General features: G+C 40.4%; 2 protein-coding genes across 10 annotated transcripts in view; one reads left to right on the forward strand and one right to left on the reverse strand.

Moving 5' to 3' along the window:
- LOC126249188 (integrator complex subunit 6-B) overlaps positions 1-14,621 on the reverse strand; it is a 33,898-nt gene extending 19,277 nt beyond the window's left edge. Inside the window, exons 1-4 of the mRNA XM_049950846.1 lie at positions 13,955-14,621; positions 13,802-13,879; positions 8,322-8,561; positions 7,959-8,139 (exon numbers count right to left, since the gene is read on the reverse strand). Coding sequence (XP_049806803.1) covers positions 7,959-8,139; positions 8,322-8,561; positions 13,802-13,879; positions 13,955-14,071 — 616 coding nt within the window. The 5' untranslated portion in view covers positions 14,072-14,621. The remainder of the gene's footprint in view (positions 1-7,958; positions 8,140-8,321; positions 8,562-13,801; positions 13,880-13,954) is intronic.
- LOC126249200 (deoxyribodipyrimidine photo-lyase) overlaps positions 14,567-22,421 on the forward strand; it is a 115,755-nt gene continuing 107,900 nt past the window's right edge. For 4 of the 9 annotated variants that reach the window (XR_007545601.1, XR_007545602.1, XM_049950856.1 and 1 more), the window contains exon 1: positions 14,859-15,208. Coding sequence is in view for 7 of the 9 variants with exons in the window: in XM_049950856.1 (XP_049806813.1) it covers positions 15,002-15,208 (207 nt within the window). In the remaining 2 variants the exon portion in view is untranslated. Of the gene's footprint in view, positions 14,697-14,858; positions 15,209-22,421 lie in introns of those variants that run through there. The other 5 variants (XM_049950891.1, XM_049950876.1, XM_049950884.1 and 2 more) reach the window with 3 other exon arrangements.

Consider the following 22,421-nt stretch of genomic DNA (forward strand, 5'->3'; position numbering starts at 1 on the left):
CAGTTTTTGAAGTAGATTTACACAGCAAAATTTTCATTATACTACTATACATTTCTTCGTTATAATGTTTGCAGAAATCTATTATGAATGACAAACACATCGACATTTTATTGCATTTATAAACAGGCGTATTTTATCTGTGTAAATTTGTGTTTGAGTCCTAATTATATAATTTAGAATGGGGTATCTACTTCTGGTGACTTCTGCAAACTAATGCCGAAACTACATTATATATATTTCAATACGCAAGGGTGGTTTGATAAATCGGGTACAAAAGCAGGGGGGGGGGAAATTGTTTGTTTCACAAACAACTCATCTTCCTTCTCAGCTTAAGTCTCCTTTGAGCGATATACATTTGGTACAGTGAACCTCCAGCTTTTTCAATATATATATATATATATATATATATATATATATATATATATATATATATATATATATATATATATATATATATATATATATAACAGAGGGAAACATTCCACGTGGAAAAAATATATCTAAAAGAAAGATGATGAGACTTACCAAACAAAAGCGCTGGCAGGTCGATAGACACACAAACAAACACAAATATACACACAAAATTCAAGCTTTCGCAACAAACTGTTGCCTCATCAGGAAAGAGGGAAGGAGAGGGAAAGACGAAAGGATGTGGGTTTTAAGGGAGAGGGTAAGGAGTCATTCCAATCCCGGGAGCGGAAAGACTTACCTTAGGGGGAAGAAAGGACAGGTATACACTCGCACACACACACACACATATCCATCCACACATACAGACACAAGCAGACATGAAAATATGTCTGCTTGTGTCTGTATGTGTGGATGGATATGTGTGTGTGTGCGAGTGTATACCTGTCCTTTTTTCCCCCTAAGGTAAGTCTTTCCGCTCCCGGGATTGGAATGACTCCTTACCCTCTCCCTTAAAACCCACATCCTTTCGTCTTTCCCTCTCCTTCCCTCTTTCCTGATGAGGCAACAGTTTGTTGCGAAAGCTTGAATTTTGTGTGTATATTTGTGTTTGTTTGTGTGTCTATCGACCTGCCAGCGCTTTTGTTTGGTAAGTCTCATCATCTTTCTTTATATATATATATATATATATATATATATATATATATAAACAGATACTGTAAAATTCTGAAAAATAATTGTTGACTGCAACCATCACTTCCTCATTAGATGAAAATTACTTCCCAGCAAACCAAAGTTTCAACTTGGGGGACAGGAATAATTCACTGGGGGTTAAGGAACCAATTCAAAGCTCTATTCACGCAATATTACCATTGTTATCGCTGACGTGCAGGACTGTGCATTATTCTGGTGAAAAAGTACTTTTTTGCATGCCAATCTTGGTCTTTTTTAGCCAAAGTAAATTTCAAATGCTCCAACAATGAAGCATAATAGGGTCCAGTTATGGTTTTAGCTTTTTCCAAGTAAGCTATGAGGATTTTTAATTGGGAATTCCAAGAAACTGGTCCTCACCGTACCAGGTGACAAAATGGTCTTAGCCTTCTATTGATCCACTATCATCATCAGCATTTGTCCATTGTTTTGACTGTCATTTTGACTCTGGTATGTAATGATGGAGCCAAGTATCATCAACAGTCACAAACTGGTGCACGCCAACCCTCACTGCAGACAGTGTAACAAATGAATGTCTGCTACCTCCTTGACCATGTATTACTGGCAACACACTCACTACTGAATCATTTGACTGGAGACTTAAGGTCTCTGCTAGAAGGTAATGAATATGGAAACTGCTTATGTTGATCTCATGCTCTGACAGACAGAAGTACCAGAAGTACTCAGGATTGAACCGAGACTGTTGTGAGTATAGCTCTGCAAAACTGTCAAAGTTTAGCACTGCTGATGTGTTTTGGCAAATTCTTCACACCCTTGTGCGTTAGCTGCAGTTTAGGTTTATGAGAGGCCCTTCTGCAATTTCATAGTTCCTAGAACATATGTATTCCAATGTGGGTGAAAGACTATTGGCATAGTGGACTGAGGGGACTATGGCAATGACTTTAGGCCTTGGGGTATGTCCAACTTCTTCCACATTCACCTTGCTTAAAGATAAGCCTTGCCCATTCAGAAGTCACTACAGAACAAATGATTTGAAAGTTATGAACAAAGTCACAGACTGGAGTAATAAGCAAGAATTGCCACTTTGTCTGAAATGCCTCTCAACAAAACTGACAATTCCTGAAAAATGAGGCATTAATTGAACCTGTGTTAGCATACAAGCAATATACACTTCTGTGTGCTAACTTCCATTACACTTAACCAGAATAGTGACAAATTCATAACTGAAGGAGTAACCACATAAGATTCTATATCACCAAAACTCTTCTCAGTGATGATCAAGGAAGTTTTCAGCTCCTTGAACTACGAAAATAATGAAGATATTTACGTTAATAATAAACCATGTTCATTTTGCCAATGATTCATGAAAGTGGCAAGTTTGGACTGTGCAAAGGTAGGGAATTTGTACGGGCGCTGATAACCGCACAGTTGAGCACCCCACAAACCACACATCATCATCATCATCATCATCTTGCTAATGGCATTGTGAAGTTTATCTCCAGTGCAAATTGACTGCAACAACAATGGAATAATTCTGTATAGCATGAACAATATAACAAAAAGAATTCTCAAGGACAGTGAAGATGGGCAGTCACAAAAAGAGAAACAAAGTTGGAAAAGCCTGAATTACTGAATAGGTTTTCAGCATCAAGCTTTCACTGCATTTAAAATTTTAAGCTTATACTCGATGTGTATTACCAAGTTGATCTTAGGCAGTGACAGGCAAAAATTACTATGAAACTATTTTGAAACTGTGTGCCAATGGAGAATAAAGACCAGAAAAAAATGTTCCTATCAGAGCACGAAAATTGTGAATACGTTCCTGTTTATTTAGAAGACTGACTGAAAAGTGGGGTACCAGATATCTCTATACATTTTCCTCAGCGCCTTCAAAAAATTCCCAAACATTTTGGCACGTGAATATATTCACACTTTTTTTAACATGCAACTCACGTCACACTCCCACAAGCTCCCCCACTGCAACTCACACACTATTCCATCACTCTAAGTCGCCCATATCCATCCACTCCCAGTTGCTCTTTCTAGCTCATTCAGCCCAATTCATTGTCATTATCTCTTTGTGTCACAGTCACAGTCCCCTTCATTTGCCGTACTAATACAGTCTCCTCCTCCTATCACTGTCACTGTCTCCCTTTTGCTCTCTCTTACTGCTACTATCTCATTTCTTCCCACTGCTTCTCTCTCCTCACTGTCACTATCTCTCTCTTCCTCATTGTTATTATCATAGACTCTGTCTCTCATCAATGGCTCTCACCCACTTCCACTTTCTCTTAATTTTATCCCCCCCCCCCCCCCCCCATTGTCTCCACTTTTTTCCTAGCACTATACTGTCATTTTCAATTATGTTCCTCTGCCACTGTGTGCCTCTCTTTCTCTCACAATGCCACTGTCTCCTTCGTTCTTTCTGCAACAACCAGTGTCTGCTATATTCCAGTATTTATTACTTCTTTGTCTTTTCCCCACTGCCACTGGCTCCTCCTCTCACAGCACAAAAAAGTGTGGGTATATTTGCATTCCAAAATTTTTGAAAAAGTTTCTAAAGGTGCTGAGGAAGGTAGAGTGAGGCAGCTGGTACCACACTTTTAAGACAGAGACTTTTAAATAAACAGGAAAATTCACATTTTTTGCAATCCAATAGGGGCATTTTTCTGCTGGTTCCCTCCTTTTCCCTGTGGCAGCAGAGCATGTAACTAACAAGAAAACAAATGTACTGGTCAGTAAAACTGAGATAGTTTACTTATGTGGAATTGAAATAATGTAAAACCATTATTATACCCCAGACAGAATTTCACATGCAAAAAAATTATGCTTGTGCTTCAGTACAACAACATGGGGTTCCCAGATGATAACAGGCACACTTTACAGCATATTTCTCTGTGCTATGTCACTTTATAAACTACATTTGTGCCTCACATTTTTTTTTTTTTTTTTTTTACAAGTGGATAAACGTGAACCTCTGTAATCTCAGAAACGGATAAATAATGAAGAAAATTTTAAAGGTTGTTCAAGCTTAGGATCTCAGGACTACGTCACAAAAATTACAGCTACTGGCAGTGTATAGCTGTCTTGGAATCTGCAGCCGGATTTTAGTTAAAAAATGTTTTTGGAGTGTTTCTCAATACCGGACAAAGATTTTTGAAACCCTGGGAGATAGCTCAGAAAATATACTGTTCAAATTGGAGCAACTTGTGCAGTTACTTATTACTTGGATTTTGCCTCATCGCGGATTTTTCATGTAGAAGGGTTGCTTTGATCCTCCATATCTTAGAAATGGAGAAATACATCAATGAAATTTTCAAGGTTGTTTAAGATCAGGATCTTAGGAACACATTTTAAAAATTTTGCCCATTTGGTGTGCATAGCTGTCTTTTTACATCACAACAAATAAAGAAAGAACCAACTGATTTGCTCCATTTGCCTAAACAGGAGAAAGTGTGTAAGTAATATTCATACTTTGACCTTGTACTGTACGATAGTAACACAAAGACGATCCTTCTGTTGGGTATACAAATGGTTCCTAGCCCTATGGCTAACCCAAACATCTGATCGTACCTCATTATCACCAACAAAACCCGAGGTATGAGCACGGGAAAACCCCATTTTTATTTGCGGCCCTTGAACATTTTAGGTATTCATGCTGTCGCAAGCATACCAATATATTAAAATTGGTGATAGCTCGGAAAGAGAGAAAAATGAATAGACGAAGGAAGAGGTAATCATGACCATAAAGAGAATGAAATGGAGATTGGTCACACATGTAACCAGATGAATTATTGGCAGATGAATCAAAGGGTTCTTAGCTGGATTCCCAGAGATAAATTAAGAGAGAGATACAGTGACCTAATGGAAAGTGGATGGATGGCATTAGAAAGCATGCAGTAACAGCTTGGATGTGCGTAGGTGAAGATCTTCATGAATGGGACCATCAGAAGGAATGAGTATATACAGAAATGGATACTGAATGGCTGGTCATGGTATACACTGAGGTGACAAAAGTCATGGGATGGCAATATGCACATATACAGAAGGCATTAGTATTGCACACAAAAGGTATTAAAGGGCACTGATTTGGCGGAGCTATCATTTGTACTAAGGTGATTGATGTGAAAAGGTCTCCAACGACATTCTGGCCACACAACAAGAATTAATAGACTTTTAATGCAGAATTGTAGTTCGTTGGACCTAGCCATGTGAGATCCCATTTCAGAAATCGTTAGGGAAGTGAATATTCTGAGATTCACAGTGTCAAAGTGACCAGTGGCCAGTGGCCAGTGGCCTTCACTTAATGACGGAACACTGGTGTTTACCTAGAGCTGTTAGTGCTTACAGACAAGCAGCACTGTGTGAAACAGCTGTGGGGCGTATGACAAACATATCTGTTAGGATAACACAGCAAAATTTGGCATTTATGAGCTATGGCAGCAGATGACTGACATGAGTGCCTTTCCTAACAGCATGATATTGCCTGCAGTACCTCTCCTGGGTTTGTGACCACATCCGTAGGACCCTAGATGACTGGAAAACTGTGGCCTCGTCAAATGAGTCCTGATTTTAGTTGGTAAGAGCTGATGGTAGGGTTTAAGTGTGGTGTAGACCCCATGAAACCATGGACTCGATTTGTTGACAAGGCACTGAAAGCTGGTGGTGGCTCCATAATGGTGTGGACTTGGTGCTCTGTTCCAACTGAACCAATCACTAATGGGAAATGGTTATGTTCACCTATATGGAGACTATTTAGAGCCATCCATGGACTTACATGTCCCAAACAATGATGGAATTTTTATGGATGACAATGTAGCATGTCACAGGCCACACTTTTTCACGATTGGTTTGAAGAACATTCTGGACAATTCAAACGAATGATTTGGCAAACCGTCATCCGACATGAATCCCATCTAACATTTATGAAACACAATCGGAGGTCAGTTAGTACACAAAATCCTGCACCTGCAACTCTTGCAATTATGAAGGGCTATAGAGGCAGCAGGGCTCAGTATTCAACAGGGGACTTGCAAAGACTTGCCGTGTCCATCCCCCGATGAGCAGCTGCACTACACTGGGAAAAAGGAGTTCCAACATGATATTTGGAGGAATCCTGTAACTTTTGACACCTCAGTGTATAGGTACAGGATTACTTTGATACTATTTATGTAAAACAAGCTTCTAAAAACAGTATGGTACTTATTTGATCTCTTATTACAGTGATATTTATTTTTGCATCAGTAGCAGAAGTCAGTGCTTCATATGTTAGTCTACTGTATTATGATTTTTATTAATAAAACAGATGACTGTCTAACATACACAGTGATCTGAATACTTGTATAGTTACTACATTTAATGTGGGTTCTATTAATTTTTTCACTACTCCAGAAAAAACTGCATTTACAATATTTGGCATGAGGTTAAAGACATTATTAACATGTAGTTTCTCAATACAAGGTGTACAACTTTGCTTCCGCCGTTTGGCGATAGGTGGCGACAATGATAAGCAGTGGTCGAAAGAAAGAGATTGCAGACGTCAGGCAATTAGCTTGGACCTCGGTCAACATAACCTCATTAAGACATTAGTTGATTTGTGTCTGCATCATAAAGTTGTTCTTGATTGAAAATGTCAGTTTACGAGCCCAATTCTTGTCAGTTGTGGGAGTTGTTACCAGTTTGTTTCAATATTAAGAAAACAGTGGCCGAGTCCCATCGCATGCTCTCAAGTACATATGGTAAGGACGCTATTAGTGGAAGAATGTGTCTTGAGTGGTTTCAACACTTCAAGAACGATGATTTTAATATTGTAGACCGGCATAGTGGTGGAAGAGAGAATGTTTTCAAAGATGCAGAATTGGAAACATTGCAGAGTGGAGACTCTGCATCAAACTCAAGAAGAATTGGCCCGATTAGTGGGAGTGACACAGCAAGCCATTTCAAAATGTCTCAAGGCTATGGGCATGATTCGGAAGGAAGGAACTTGGGTCTTGTATGAGCTGAAATGAAGAGACATTGAACGGCGTTTGTGAACAGTTGCTTCAGAGGCAAAAACGGAAACGATTTCTGCATCACATTGTGACCAGGGATGAAAAATGGGTTCATTACGATAACCCTCAACGCAAAAAATCTTGGGGATATCCCGGCCATGCTCCCATGTTGACGGCCAAACCCAATATCACAGCCCCAAGATCTTGCTCTGCATTTGGTGGGACCAGCTCGACGTCTTGTATTACGAAGTGTTAAAACCAAGTGAAACAATCACACGCGCTCTTTATCAAACACAATTAATGCGTTGGAGCAGAGCATTGAAACACAAATGGCCGCAATACTGTGAGAGGCATGATAAAGTGATTTTTGCAGCACAACAATGCTCGACCCCAGGTTGCAAAAGAGATCAAAACGTACTTGGAAACATGTAAATGAGAAGTTCTACCTCGCCCACCGTATTCTCTGGATATTGCTCCCTCTGACTATTACCTACATCAATGGCGCATGACCTAGCTGACCAACACTTGCGATCTTATGAAGAAGTCACAAATTGGATTGATTAATGGATTGCTTCAAAAGATGAAAAATTTTTTCGACATGGGATTCGTACACTGCCCGAAGGACTGGAGAAAGTAGTGGCCAGCGATTGAAAATACTTTGAATGATACATGTGTAACCAATTTGTTTCATTAAGGCCTCAAATGTTGGGGAAAAAAAACGGCAGAAACAAAGTTGTACACCTTGGAGGTTACACCTAATAGTAAGCTACTCTGGTAATGATAGTTTCAAAGTTGCGTACTCACTACTAACAGCAACAAACATCATTTCTTATATGTGCCACAGTATATGCAAAATAAATGGTAGCAGAATATTCAGAAGTCACATACCTCCAGTTACTTCACACATGGCATCTATTGGAGAGCAGTCACTGGGTACGAGTCCAATATCCCTGTCAATAGCAGGGGTTCCTGCCAGTCTAAGAACAAGTGAAAATAGCCGTTGGTCCCAACGGAATGGTTCCCTTGTCAGTTCAGAGCCAGGTATTGGGGAATGCATAGGCAAATTGAACTGTAATAGACACGGAAGTTTCAAATGTATGAAATGAACTAAAATAACCTTCGGTACAAGGAAACTCGATAAGCAGGTTCTGTACATGTAACATTCACTTTCATTAAAGTAGACACAAAATGAAAACTGTACAAATTTTTTATTTGTGTGAGGGCAGGTAGATGGGTGGGGTGTATACTTACATCCTCTTGGACACCACTGTTGTTTGAAAGTTTTCCTCCATCAGTGATGACTACGATCACTGAAGGTTCTAAAAAGAAAGGACAACGCCCTTGTCCATAAGTATCAATGCCAGTCTGCATTCGATTAATATTCAATACATCAAATGCATGTTTTAAGGCAGCACCCATTGTGGTCATTCCCACACAGTTTAAATTCTTAAGTTCATTCATAAATGTTGCTAAATTTTCCTTCCATCCAGCCTAAATAAAAGGTAGAAAACAAAATTGATTTTGCTTTAACACATATACATCATACAGTTAATTGGCAAAAGCAGTATGATAAATATTTATTTTCTAGTGATAAATGCAATTGTGGTGAAGTGAAAACATCTGAACACCTATCCTAACCTCTCAAAGCACAGTTACATAACCTACGTTTCTGTATATTTTGAGGTATTTATCAAACAATGGGAACTCCTGGTTATAACAACAATAAAAACAAAAGATAGATTGCTACTTACTGTAAAGTTGGGGTCGACAGAAGCGTCCGATCCCACGCAGCGGCTTTGACCCGTGACGTAAGGGTGTTGTGTGTGACGTCATGACGGCGCGGAGTTTGGTTTGTGAGTGTGGCGTGTTTGTAGATGTTGTCGTGTTGTGGTTTGTTGTGCTCTCTGGTGGTATGTTCAGGGTTTTCGTTTGTATGGTGTAATGGGCTCTGTTTGAGTGTCGGGTCTGTTTTCTAGTGGAATTCGTTTCAGTGAGTTAACGATTTTGTGTGAAGGTTAATTTAGTGTTGTTCGCTGTACATCGTTTGGTAATTTTAGTCAAATTAATCGGTTGTTGTTTTTGTTCAGGAATGGATATGACGGATAAAATTAACAGTGCGCAGGTCAAGGGAAGTGTTCGATCCCAGTGTGTGGCTGTGTATGTTGATATTGGTATCGAGAGATGTTTTTGAGCTATACAGACCAAGGGAAGTGTTTGACCCTAATTTATGGGATCGGGAGCTGCTGTTGAGCTATATAGGTCAAAGGAAGTGTCCGATTCCAGATGATATTGTGTTTAGTGGTATTTGGGGAGTTTTGCGATGTCGGTTTTTTTCGTCGTTTTGTATGGGGGTTGGGGTCTAAATTTGTTTATATTAAGTTTGCCCACACCGAAAAACACCCCATTTCCCGCGCTTGTCCCGTTAGTGTCATTAGGCTTTTTGTGGAAAGTGTGTGTGTTTGTTTCTCGATGTATTTTCGTCCTCATAATGTGTACGTACAGACTTTATATGCGCCATATTGGAATTGTGGTTTATGCTCGTTACAGTTATATTTGTGACGTCATGTGTCAAAGCAGACGGGCGGGATCGGATGCTTCCGTATTTCCTAAAGTTGACAGGTTCCAAACATTAAAGACTTATCTACAAACCCAGTGTTGATGAAAATTTATATCTACATCAAGATATTCTATAATTATGTCAATGTACCATATTCCCTCCCATACCACTTTCAATCGGACGGCACAAAAACCATATAAGAAGGGTATGAGGGGGCATGGATGGAGAAAAATAACTCACTGACAATCATCTAAGGAAGATTTACAGAGGCTCTACTATTGGTGCGAGGATTGGTAGCTAACTCTGAACGTAAATAAATGTAATGTCTTGCTCATATGTAGGTGAATAAATCCTCAACTGTCTGATTACACTAGCAGTAACAAGCCATTAGAAACAGTACCAAGTGAAGTACTTAGCAAAAACCATCTGGACAGACCTAAAGACGAATGACCATAGAACAACTGTGGGGCTGGGATTCACAGTATATTTAGGAAATTCACCCATGAAAGCAGTGCCTTACATAAAACTTAAGACTGGTTCTTCAGTATTGTTTCTTAGCCTGAGAACCTTACAGGGTTGGATTAGCAGGAGAGGTAGAGGAGATAGAGAAGATCCAAGGAAGAGCCATGTGTTTCGTCGCAGGGTGTGAGAAATAAGGAGAGTCTCAACAAACTCTAGTGGCAGACACTGCAAGGGAGGCATGGCCCTTCACTGAGAAGTTTACTGTTGACATTCTGAGAGTGAATGTTCCAGTAAGAGTCTAGTAACATTAACTCAACCAACCCATGCGCCATATACAAATGAAGCTGGGGGAAAGCTAGCTGCACCAGATGTAACACCCAGCACACACCATTAAATGGCTCGTAAAATATTCACACAGAAGAATACACACTGTATATGGGAATAATATTCTAAGCTCAAGTGTATGTACTGCAAGTCAGCTGTGTTTCACTGACTACACATTGGAGTGGGGGGGGGGGGGGGAGGCTTACAGTTGTGAAAAATTGCTGCTAACTGAAATGAATTTTTATAAGATGATTTTTTTTTCAAAAAGTTCTCATAGTATGAGATAGTGACTGCATCATACTATAACTCTTAAAACATGGGATTCATTCCTCAGTTGGTTCAATGAATTTTTTCCTTTCACTTAGGCCTATCACATATTTTGCCACTCACAACAAATTGTAAATGTAAGGAAGCCTAGTTCTACCACTGTAAGTCAGTTCATAGGTATGAGATTAGTGGGAAGTATATAAAATAGGAACTGTGATGTTCAACCAGTCCAGCTACTAGATCTGTTTCTATTAGCAATTTTCTTTCAATATCCAATTGATTTCATAGAAAAGAGTTTGTGTGGGGTTAAGGGGGAGAGTTGATACTGGCACACTATTCTCAACATCAGGAAAATCAGGTGCCTTAGAGCTTGTATTTTGGCTTCATGAAATTGTGTACAATATTGCAGTTCTAGCTAGGCATGAACTTACATTAACTAGGCAGACTGCCTTAAAGGAACTATGACCCTTTTGTGAGACATTTGTTTCATTAAAAAATGTAGAGCTGGTCCACAGAACTACTGCCGTATTTCACTCCTTTATTTGTGGCACAATCCGATAACACATTTGGAGTTCAATTATTGGAACTACAGAGTGCAACAAAGTAAGTTTCACCATGGAAACCTGCGTGTATTTCAATAACATAGATAACGCAAAATTGCATTCTTCACACACACACACACACACACACACACACACACACACACTATACCAGTTCCATGGATAAAAGAATCCACGGTGATTTACTGATTCTGTGTGCTCAAAAATTTCGATTCAGTACCACAGGCACCTAAAGAAAATACATTCCTATACGATAACTAACTTTACCGCCCTCCACCCTGCTATCCCTCCACCTACCTGCCCCAGTCTCCTCCTTACCCCCACCACCCAGATTCAGACTGCTTCTCCCATCATGCACTACTGCTCGCAGTCTGGCCTCAACAGCCAGAGAATGTGGTATGTGTGTAAAATTCTGTTTAAAGCCTTTTGGCTGACAGTTTAATTGTTTGACAGACTATTTGTTGTGCCTATCAGCATCTCTGCTATACGGTGAGCAACAATCTCACCTTTTCGTAGTATTGATATCTAGCCAGTTTTGAGACAGAATTGAAAATTTCCTGCTAAAGTTTACAGTAGATCATCCATGCAAAGATGCTGACAACGCCTATGCGTGTATGATTAAGAGTGAATGTGTTATTACTTTTGACAATAAAAACTGATCACTTATCTTGTTCTAAATTGAGTCTTTTTACACACACACACACACACACACACACACACACACACACACACACACAGAGCAGTATAATACCCCATGATGATCACCTTTTATTGTATAGGAAACTTTAAAACCAGTTCCTATCACAAAAAAGCAATAAAGACTGAGTATTACATTGTCTGGTGTAATTATGATTGCGGACTCTTAATTTTACATCATTTGTTGACAGAAGTAATACCTGATGTAGCAGTGAGGACTGTAGTAGTGTTCATGTTATTGACTAATGACCTATTTCGTAATGTGGTCTCCAGCTTTTTTTTCAGGCTACAGTTATCCTTTGACTACAGCATTAACAAGTCACAACTAAAGGCAGTTATTTCATACTAATATTCGGGAGTGTATGTTTATTGAACAGACATACACACTATCGGAACACCCACATAAACTAACAGTAATGCAAAGAGCAGGTTATAATTCATTGTTAGCTTTCCAGGAAACCACTGTTTTGTTTATAAAAGAAACTGCATGCAAAAAATTTCATGGTCTTACAAGAATACTGCTCAAATCTGTTGGACACATATCAGCTCATTCTATCAAGGGATATCAACCATACACAAACGGTAGTGTGAATGGTTATTTCAAGCTAACAAGCCTCATGACAAAATGACATGTTGATAAATCTAGTAGACACTCAATGAAAAGATGCTATACATGTTTATACAATGGTGATGAATTACATTTGGACTAAATCAGACTTGTCCGTGTTATATTAACTTGTATGTACAAATTGTTTAGGGCCCATGTCCTGACTACACCTAGACTATGAAAACTGTCAATGGACAGATTAATGAATGAATGAATACACCTTATTAGAACCTCCTCAAAATCAAGATTTTTATTTCACGGAAAAACACTAAGCACATTTTTTAGCACCATATATAGAGATCATGTTGCCAGCAGAAGGAAAATAAGGCTCACAATGAACAGTCATTCTTCAGTTACTACATTTGTGAATGGTACAAAAAGAAACAAACATACAGTACACAAAGAAGTACCCCTCTTATGTTCTTCAAAGAGTACAAGTCTACATGTAAATAAAACTGCCTTGACATTAGTTCCAACACCTATGTTGAAGGTCCATAAACTTTAAACCTTAACAATGGCTGGGCAGTAGCCCATAACAGAGTAACAATGTTTACATTTAATAAGTTGGGCCTTCTGTATATGTCGTACTGCTGATCCCAAATATCTAATTTTATGATTTTTTTATGGGGTGTGCATACAGGAAAAACAGACAGTTCTTTTATCATTTTATCTCAACACTTTAACACACTTAAAATTTACATGTCCACACGTTTTATGTTGATAAATGCATACACCAGTCATTATGGGTTACCAATGTTATAGATTTGTTGGAAAAATAACCTAAGATCTAATTATTCCCTATCAGATAAACCGCAGAGCTTTCTTCTAATGAATACAATCGTTCAAATACAGTCCAACACCGATGAAAAAAATTGAATATTTTTTATGCAGGGAGCGCTGTTGCAATACAAATGACGATTTTTGATGTTTTCCCCGTCTATTATTTGACAGCGAAAACAGACTGTATAATAAACTTAACAACTGCGTTTCGAGCAAAATTTCAATTTGTTTACAGCAGAAAACAACTCCCCTTCGCATCCCGGTGAGAACAAATGCCCATCTCATTCAATTACAGAGAATATCAACGTTCAAAGATGCAATGATACGACAAGTTAGAATACGGATGTCAAGTTGAGTCTGAAAAATTTTGACAACATGTACCCACTCATCAAAGGCAAACCACTTTCACGTAGAGCAACAGCATGCAAAAACTAGCGATATACGATTTTGCTAAGTGATAATATTTCCTTTTTCTTACCTTTATATTTGAAGGCGGTTCTTCAAACGTTAATAGCATGTATCTGTCACCTCTACTTTCTGGAGATCTTTGACGTACCTGGAGACAATAAAATTTACTGAAATTCGAGTTACCGCTACGTGAGGAATAATTTGTTTACAAGGGGAAACGTACCTTAACGAATGTCTCTACAGCGCCTTTAGCAACATCGAGTAAGGTTGGGCGTCCACCTAAATAAGCTCTTTGATTCATAGAAGCTGAGGTATCTATCAAAAAAACTATTATGGTCATTTTACGGAACGTTCTAAGGTGCTCCAAGAGACATCTAAATCAATATTTAAACAGATAAAAAAACAAAGAGATTTCGCGACACTTCTGTCCTCCCATCACAGCAGCCGACCTGCAGCTGCCTCTCGGAGCAGCTGAAAGCTAAAACGCCACGACGACCTGTACCACGTGACCTCCCTCGCCATGATTGGTTGGTTGATACTGGTTTGTAAATTAACGTTTCGAACAGTGGTTTACAGCATGAAATGATTTATAAGAATAAGATATTGTCGAGACTTTGAATCTACGAACACACAGTCCAATACTCCGAGTACATAATTACCGATCACTTGGGACCTCATAACCTCACAAAACCGACAATAAAAATCTGGAACACATATTTCTCCTCTTTAAGAAATAACTTCGTTCCCTTTTTCAGTAGATACAGATCCGTTTTTTCTGTCGTAAAACTTGTCTTGAAGGTGTGTTGACAAGAACCAGTCCTCTAGCATAACACTCAATTCCATCAGGAGAACGAAACGATAAAACAATGATAGCGTACTGACATCCCATAATTCCATTTTTTCTAATGACGTCATAAACAGAAGCACGAAGCGTGAAATTGCGTAAGTGGGTTTGTGTTCGTAAGGTTTGTTATTAATATTTATTTATGTAAAGAAAACATACTTCGGTTTTGTTTTGCAGACAAAACACCTTAACACAAAAACAAATCATATGCTTGGGAAGTGTGGCTCGGATATTCAGGTTAATTTTTCTCTATAAAATTTGGCGCTGCGCATGACAGAAACAGAACCAACAAATAGCACGTGGAATTGTTTATATAATCTTAAGGTGATGGGCACCGGGAATAAGCTCGCATGAGAGATCCTAAGACCAAACACTATTGCTCTTGGCCATAAGTCATTGTTATTGTTGAAATTATGTGGAAGGGGCATGTACAATTACAACCTTTCTGTCCGCTCATTGTTAGTAATTCGTACCAATTCAGCCGTTTCAGAAATCGTGGTGAAAATGTCGTCTGGCAGTCCGTCAAAGAAACTGAAAACAACACATGAATCAGTAAACAAGTCAGAATTGAAAAAGTCAACGTCGGATGAACGGACAGAATTTATAGAAAAGATTCGCAACGACAGAGTGAAAGTAAGTACCTAACATAAATGTTTTATAGTAAAGTGGCACGACTTGGTAGCTGTGGAATTCGCTAATGGAGGTTTTAGATGTCAAGCATAAGCGCACATTTATGTCTCCAATATGATTCTGAATGATATGATTTTGAATGTCACAGTACCTGTATGATGAGTTTCATAGAAAGTATTCATTTATGTCCATACTCAGCTTAATATTGTTGCACTTGTATGACGTTATAGCACATAAAGGAATAGGTTGGCCTACACAGTGTGTTTACAAATGGTGGTGTGGTCTTCAGACCGAATACCGGGTTGATGCATGTTTATTTATCCTGTCCAAATCTCTTCATCTTGCATGTTTACAGTAGCCTACAAGTATTTTAATATGCTTAGTTGTTGAGCATTTGTCTTCTTATATGGACACTGTCCTCCACTCCCTTTCCACAACGTTGTACTTTGCGCTATTACCAAAGTGACACTTTCTTGGTGCCTCAGGATGTGTCCTATTAGCAATACCTTCTTGTACTCAAGATATACCATAAATTTCTTTTCTTCCCAGATCGATACAATGCTTCCTCATTAGTTATCAAGTAATCTTCAGTGTTGTGTGCATGTCAGAATCTTGCCTTATTTTGTCTAAACTGCTTCTCATCCACGTGCCAGTTGTGTACAAGGCTACATCCCAGGAAAATACCTTTGAAGAATACTTCGTAACACCTAAATTCTCTTTCACTGAAATGCTTTCCATGCTCATATTTTCAGAACTGCTTTCCTATTTTACAAATAAATATTTAAGTTTAGCAAGAAGACTACAGCACTTGGTGTTACTTTTGTGGCCTATTTGTATTTTATTCGTTTCTTAACATACATTTACAGATCATCCGATCATGCTGTATAGGAAAAACATCAGTTTTTACCCATATGATATACTTAATTCCCTAACACTACTTTTTACCAGTACAGGTTGATATTGGACATAGTAATATTATTAAATTGTTTTTCTTATGATGTAACAATACATTATGTACAATATTGTATACAATGCTATAATATTAAACAGTCACACTATTCAAATGATGATTTCATCATTCATAAATTCCGCAGTTGAATAGTATCATGTTTCCACCAGGAGATCATATAGTTTTCTCTTCAGTGAATCTACCTCAATCCTCAGTACATCTCTACCTGTGAGTTTATTTTAAATTTTCATTTCCATGCACTGGAGTATCTGTTGGTAGAGTTTTAAGCGATGTGGTGGAAGCAGATTATCCGTCGCAGCGGGACCCACCTCCTCTTCCTCAAAATCACCCTCTCCAAACCTTCCAGGAATTTCTGACTTCCAGCCTTGCATCTCAATCCTTCTTAAAAAACCTTAATCCTACTCCCAGCATCACCACTGCTGAAGCCCAGGCTATCCGTGATCTGAAGGCTGACCGATCCATCGTCATTCTTCCGGTGGACAAGGGTTCCATGACCGTGGTACTTGATCGTCGGGAGTATGTGGCTGAGGGACTGCGTCAGCTTTCAGACAACACCACATACAAAGTTTGCCAAGGTAACCCCATTCCCGATGTCCAGGCGGAGCTTCAAGGAATCCTCAGAACCTTAGGCCCCCTGCAAAACATTTCACCTGACTCCATAAACCTCCTGACCCCACAGACACCCCGCACCCATACCTTCTACCTTCTTCCTAAAATCCACAAACCCAATCATCCCGGCCGCCCCATTGTAGCTGGTTACCAGGCCCCCACAGGACGTATCTCTGCCTACATAGATCAACACCTTCAACCCATTACATGCAGTCTCCCATCCTTCATCAAAGACACCAACCACTTTCTCGAACGCCTGGAATCCTTACCCAATCTGTTACCCCCGGAAACCATCCTTGTAACCATTGATGCCACTTCCTTATACACAAATATCCCGCACGTCCAGGGCCTCGCTGCGATGGAGCACTTCCTTTCACGCCGATCACCTGCCACCCTACCTAAAACCTCTTTCCTCATCACCTTAGCCAGCTTCATCTTGACCCACAACTTCTTCACTTTTGAAGGCCAGACATACCAACAATTAAAGGGAACAGCCATGGGTACCAGGATGGCCCCCTCGTACGCCAACCTATTCATGGGTCGCTTAGAGGAAGCCTTCTTGGTTACCCAGGCCTGCCAACCCAAAGTTTGGTACAGATTTATTGATGACATCTTCATGATCTGGACTCACAGTGAAGAAGAACTTCAGAATTTCTTCTCCAACCTCAATTCCTTTGGTTCCATCAGATTCACCTGGTCCTACTCCAAATCCCATGCCACTTTCCTTGACGTTGACCTCCACCTGTCCAATGGCCAGCTTCACACGTCCGTCCACATCAAACCCACCAACAAGCAGCAGTACCTCCATTACGACAGCTGCCACCCATTCCACATCAAACGGTCCCTTCCCTACAGCCTAGGTCTTCATGGCAAACGAATCTGCTCCAGTCTGGAATCCCTGAACCATTACACCAACAACCTGACAACAGCTTTCGCATCTCGCAACTACCCTCCCGACCTGGTACAGAAGCAAATAACCAGAGCCACTTCCTCATCCCCTCAAACCCAGAATCCCCCACAGAAGAACCACAAAAGTGCCCCACTTGTGACAGGATACTTTCCGGGACTGGACCAGACTCTGAATGTGGCTCTCCAGCAGGGATACGACTTCTTCAAATCCTGCCCTGAAATGAGATCCATCCTTCATGACAGCCTCCCCACTCCACCAAGAGTGTCTTTCCGCCGTCCACCTAACCTTCGTAACCTGTTAGTTCATCCCTATGAAATCCCCAAACCACCTTCCCTACCCTCTGGCTCCTATCCTTGTAACCGTCCCCGGTGTAAAACCTGTCCCATGCACCCTCCCACCACCACCTCCACCTACTCCAGTCCTGTAACCCGGAAGGTGTACACGATCAAAGGCAGAGCCACATGTGAAAGCACCCACGTGTTTTACCAACTGACCTGCCTACACTGTGATGCATTCTATGTGGGAATGACCAGCAACAAACTGTCCATTCGCATGAATGGACACAGGCAGACAGTGTTTGTTGGTAATGAGGATCACCCTGTGGCTAAAGATGCCTTGGTGCACGGCCAGCACATCTTGGCACAGTGTTACACCGTCCGGCTTATCTGGATACTTCCCACCAACACCAACCTACCCGAACTCCGGAGATGGGAACTTGCTCTTCAATATATCCTCTCTTCCCGTTACCCACCAGGCCTCAATCTCCGCTAATTTCAAGTTGCCGCCACTCATACCTCACCTGTCATTCAACATCATCTTTACCTCTTCACTTCCGCCTCGACTGACATCTCTGCCCAAACCCTTTGTCTTTAAATATGTCTGCTTGTGTCTGTAGATGTAGATGTATATGTGTGGATGGATATGTGTGTGTGTCCGAGTGTGTACCTGTCCTTTTTTCCCCCAAGGTAAGTCTTTCCGCTCCCGGGATTGGAATGACTACTTAGCCTCTCCCTTAAAACCCACATCCTTTCGTCTTTCCCTCTCCTTCCCCTCTTTCCTGATGAGGCAACAGTTTGTTGCGAAAGCTTGAATTTTGTGTGTGTGTTTGTGTTTGTTTGTGTGTCTATCGACCTGCCAGCGCTTTCGTTCGGTAAGTCACATCATCTTTGTTTTTAGATATATTTTTCCCACGTGGAATGTTTCCCTCTATTAATTTATATATATATATATATATATATATATATATATATGTGTGTGTGTGTGTGTGTGTGTGTGTATAAAAAAAACAAAGATGATGTGACTTACCGAACGAAAGCGCTGGCAGGTCGATAGACACACAAACACACACACAAAATTCAAGCTTTCGCAACAAACTGTTGCCTCATCAGGAAAGAGGGAAGGAGAGGGAAAGACGAAAGGATGTGGGTTTTAAGGGAGAGTGTAAGGAGTCATTCCAATCCCGGGAGCGGAAAGACTTACCTTAGGGGGAAAAAAGGACGGGTATACACTCGCACGCACACACACATCCATCCGCACACACACAGACACAATATGTCTGCCTGCGCGGGACCGGAATGACTCCCCACACTCTCCCCCAAAAACAAAGACGATGCGACCCACCGAACGAAAGCGCTGGCAGGCCGACAGACACACAAACAAACACAAACACACACACAAAATTCAAGCCTCCGCAACAAACCACCGCCCCACCAGGAAAGAGGGGAAGGAGAGGGAAAGACGAAAGGATGCGGGTCCCAAGGGACAGGGCAAGGAGCCACCCCAATCCCGGGAGCGGAAAGACCCACCCTGGGGGGAAAAAGGGACAGGCACACACCCGCTCGCACGCACAAATCCATCCACACAGACACAGACACAAGCAGACATATTTAAAGACAAAGGGTTTGGGCAGAGATGTCAGTCGAGGCGGAAGTGAAGAGGCAAAGATGATGTTGAATGACAGGTGAGGTATGAGTGGCGGCAACTTGAAATTAGCGGAGATTGAGGCCTGGTGGGTAACGGGAAGAGAGGATATATTGAAGAGCAAGTTCCCATCTCCGGCGTTCGGATAGGTTGGTGTTGGTGGGAAGTATCCAGATAACCCGGACGGTGTAACACTGTACCAAGATGTGCTGGCCGTGCACCAAGGCATGTTTAGCCACAGGGTGATCCTCATTACCAACAAACACTGTCTGCCTGTGTCCATTCATGCGAATGGACAGTTTGTTGCTGGTCATTCCCACATACAATGCATCACAGTGTAGGCAGGTCAGTTGGTAAATCACGTGGGTGCTTTCACATGTGGCTCTGCCTTTGATCGTGTACATGCCTTGGTGCACGGCCAATATATATATATAAAATTTTCCCGAAAATTAAATCATTTCTAATTATGGATTAAAAGTGGTACACCACTTTCCTGCAGGTTAGGTCATATGCATTGCAAGGGCATGGCTGTTTAATTTTGTAGTTAAATAATCTATATGTGCTTGCCAGGTTAAATTTTTATCCATGTTTAGTCCCAAGAATTTAATGGACTAAGCTTTGTCCACAACTTGATTTTTATGTACAGTGCTAATGTCACTGATTTTTGGTTGTTTGACTCTAAATTGTGTAAACAAGGTCTTTGAAAAGTTAAGTTTAAGGCCATTTTGTTGAAACCATGTATCTAGGTTGTTTAGTGTGTTTATAACACCATCTGGAATTTCTTCCAAATTTTGTTTTTCAAGGAGTACAGAAGTATCATCAGCAAACATGACTGGCTGGGCATTAGTATTAAGAGGTAAATCATTTATGTAAAAGAGAAACAATATTGGCCCCAAAATTCAGCCTTGAGGGACTCCTTCTGATATTGTATCGCACTGAAATGAATAATTTATGGTATTAGATGTTACGATTACCCTTTGTTTCCTGTTTGTCAGATAAGACTTGAGCCACTGCAGGGCATTTTGTCTGATGACTTATCTGTCTTAGTTTATGAAGCAGTATGAAGTAATTCACAGAATCGAATGCCTTTGTAAGGTTGCAGAAGATACCTGCTGCTTTGTTGCTTTTGTCTAGTGATTTGCAGATTTTTTTCAATGAATTCTCAATAGCACTTGTGGTGCTTTTCCCATTTTGGAACCCATATTGGTTTTTAAGAACAACACCATGTTTCATAATAAAATTTGTTATCTGGACTGCAGTTATTTTTTCAAATGCTTTGGATAGCACTGGGAGGATAGAGAAGGGGCAGTAATTCCCATATCCTCTCTTGATCCTTCTTTTTGTGTAGTGGTTTTACCTCTGCATACTTTAGCACACCAGAGAGGTTGTCTTGCTCATATGACTGATTGATTATTGCGGACAGAGGGTGTGCTTTTTTATCATATACAAATTGGGATTACAGAAGCACCCGATTCCACCCGGCTGCTTTGACCCATGATGTCATCAATATGGGGGAAATGACCATTCTCCACATCTCGAAATGGCGCCTATGACGTCACTACCCAAACGTGACAACAAACATGAAAATACATATAAATATAACAATAACATCTCTCTCCAAAAATACAATCAAACTAATGGGACAGGCGCAGGACATTGGGAGTTTTATGGTGGGAGCAAGCTAAATATAAACATATAAAAATGCACACAATGATCCCAAACCACACAAGACGATGACAAAAGAACTGTGAAAAACAACGCAAAATTCCCACATTCCACTACATCCGCAAAATTCACAGGAATTGGTCACTTCCCTTCACCTTCCGCATTTGATCAGTACCACAACATAAAAACCTACAACTACAAAAATTAGAATCAGACCGCAACTATTGATGCCACAAAACCAACACCTAAAATAACAAAAATTGGAATCACACTTCCCTTAACCTATATAGGTCAACCACAGCTGACAATACCAAAACACACATATCTACGACAACAAAAATTGGAATCCGACACTTCCCTTAACATATAGAGGTCAACCACAGCTAATGATATCAAAAAACAAACACCTACAACTGCGATAAATAAAACCGAACCCACAACACATCAAAACCCACACAAAACATCACAACTCAGGAACAATAGACCCAAAAAAACAAATACTTACCACAAACAAATTCCTGCGCTACACACTAGTTAGCCACCCTCCCAAACCACCCCAACCTACCAACACCAACCCCCTCTCCAAACTTCTCCCCCGCCCCTCCCCCTCCCAAAAAAATCCATCAAAAAATAAAAAACACAAAATAAATGAAACTCAATCACACATTACAGCTCAAAACCAACTGCAACAAAACAGATTCTCTGCAATATAATCATAAAACAAACCCCCCACCTAAATCCACAACTATTACCCCCCACCGCACACCGCTGCATACAAGACCCCCTTAACCACACTGGTCCATTTTACTAACTGCCCTCAAGTAAAACGTAAAAAATACAATACTCCCCAGGGATGCTCTTCCGCCAGCAATACTTATGTAAATGAGGTTGCAGGTTAGAAGAGCTCCTCTTCCCCCCCCCCCCCTCCCCGCCCCTATGATTGATTTAACTGCCACCCAAAACCCCTCTATTGTTTCGGTACATGCCTCAGTTTCATAATTTTTTAACTCTAAACTATGGTTTACAACTAAATAATCATAACCCTCTTCCCCAACCCCATGGTACTCCCCTCCTCTATATATATACTCTTCAATTAACCCCACCAATTCCCTCTTAGTACGCCCCTACAAAATCCTGAGACA

The sequence above is a fragment of the Schistocerca nitens genome, chromosome 1 (assembly GCF_023898315.1).
Source record: "Schistocerca nitens isolate TAMUIC-IGC-003100 chromosome 1, iqSchNite1.1, whole genome shotgun sequence".
NCBI lineage: Eukaryota > Metazoa > Arthropoda > Insecta > Orthoptera > Acrididae > Schistocerca > Schistocerca nitens.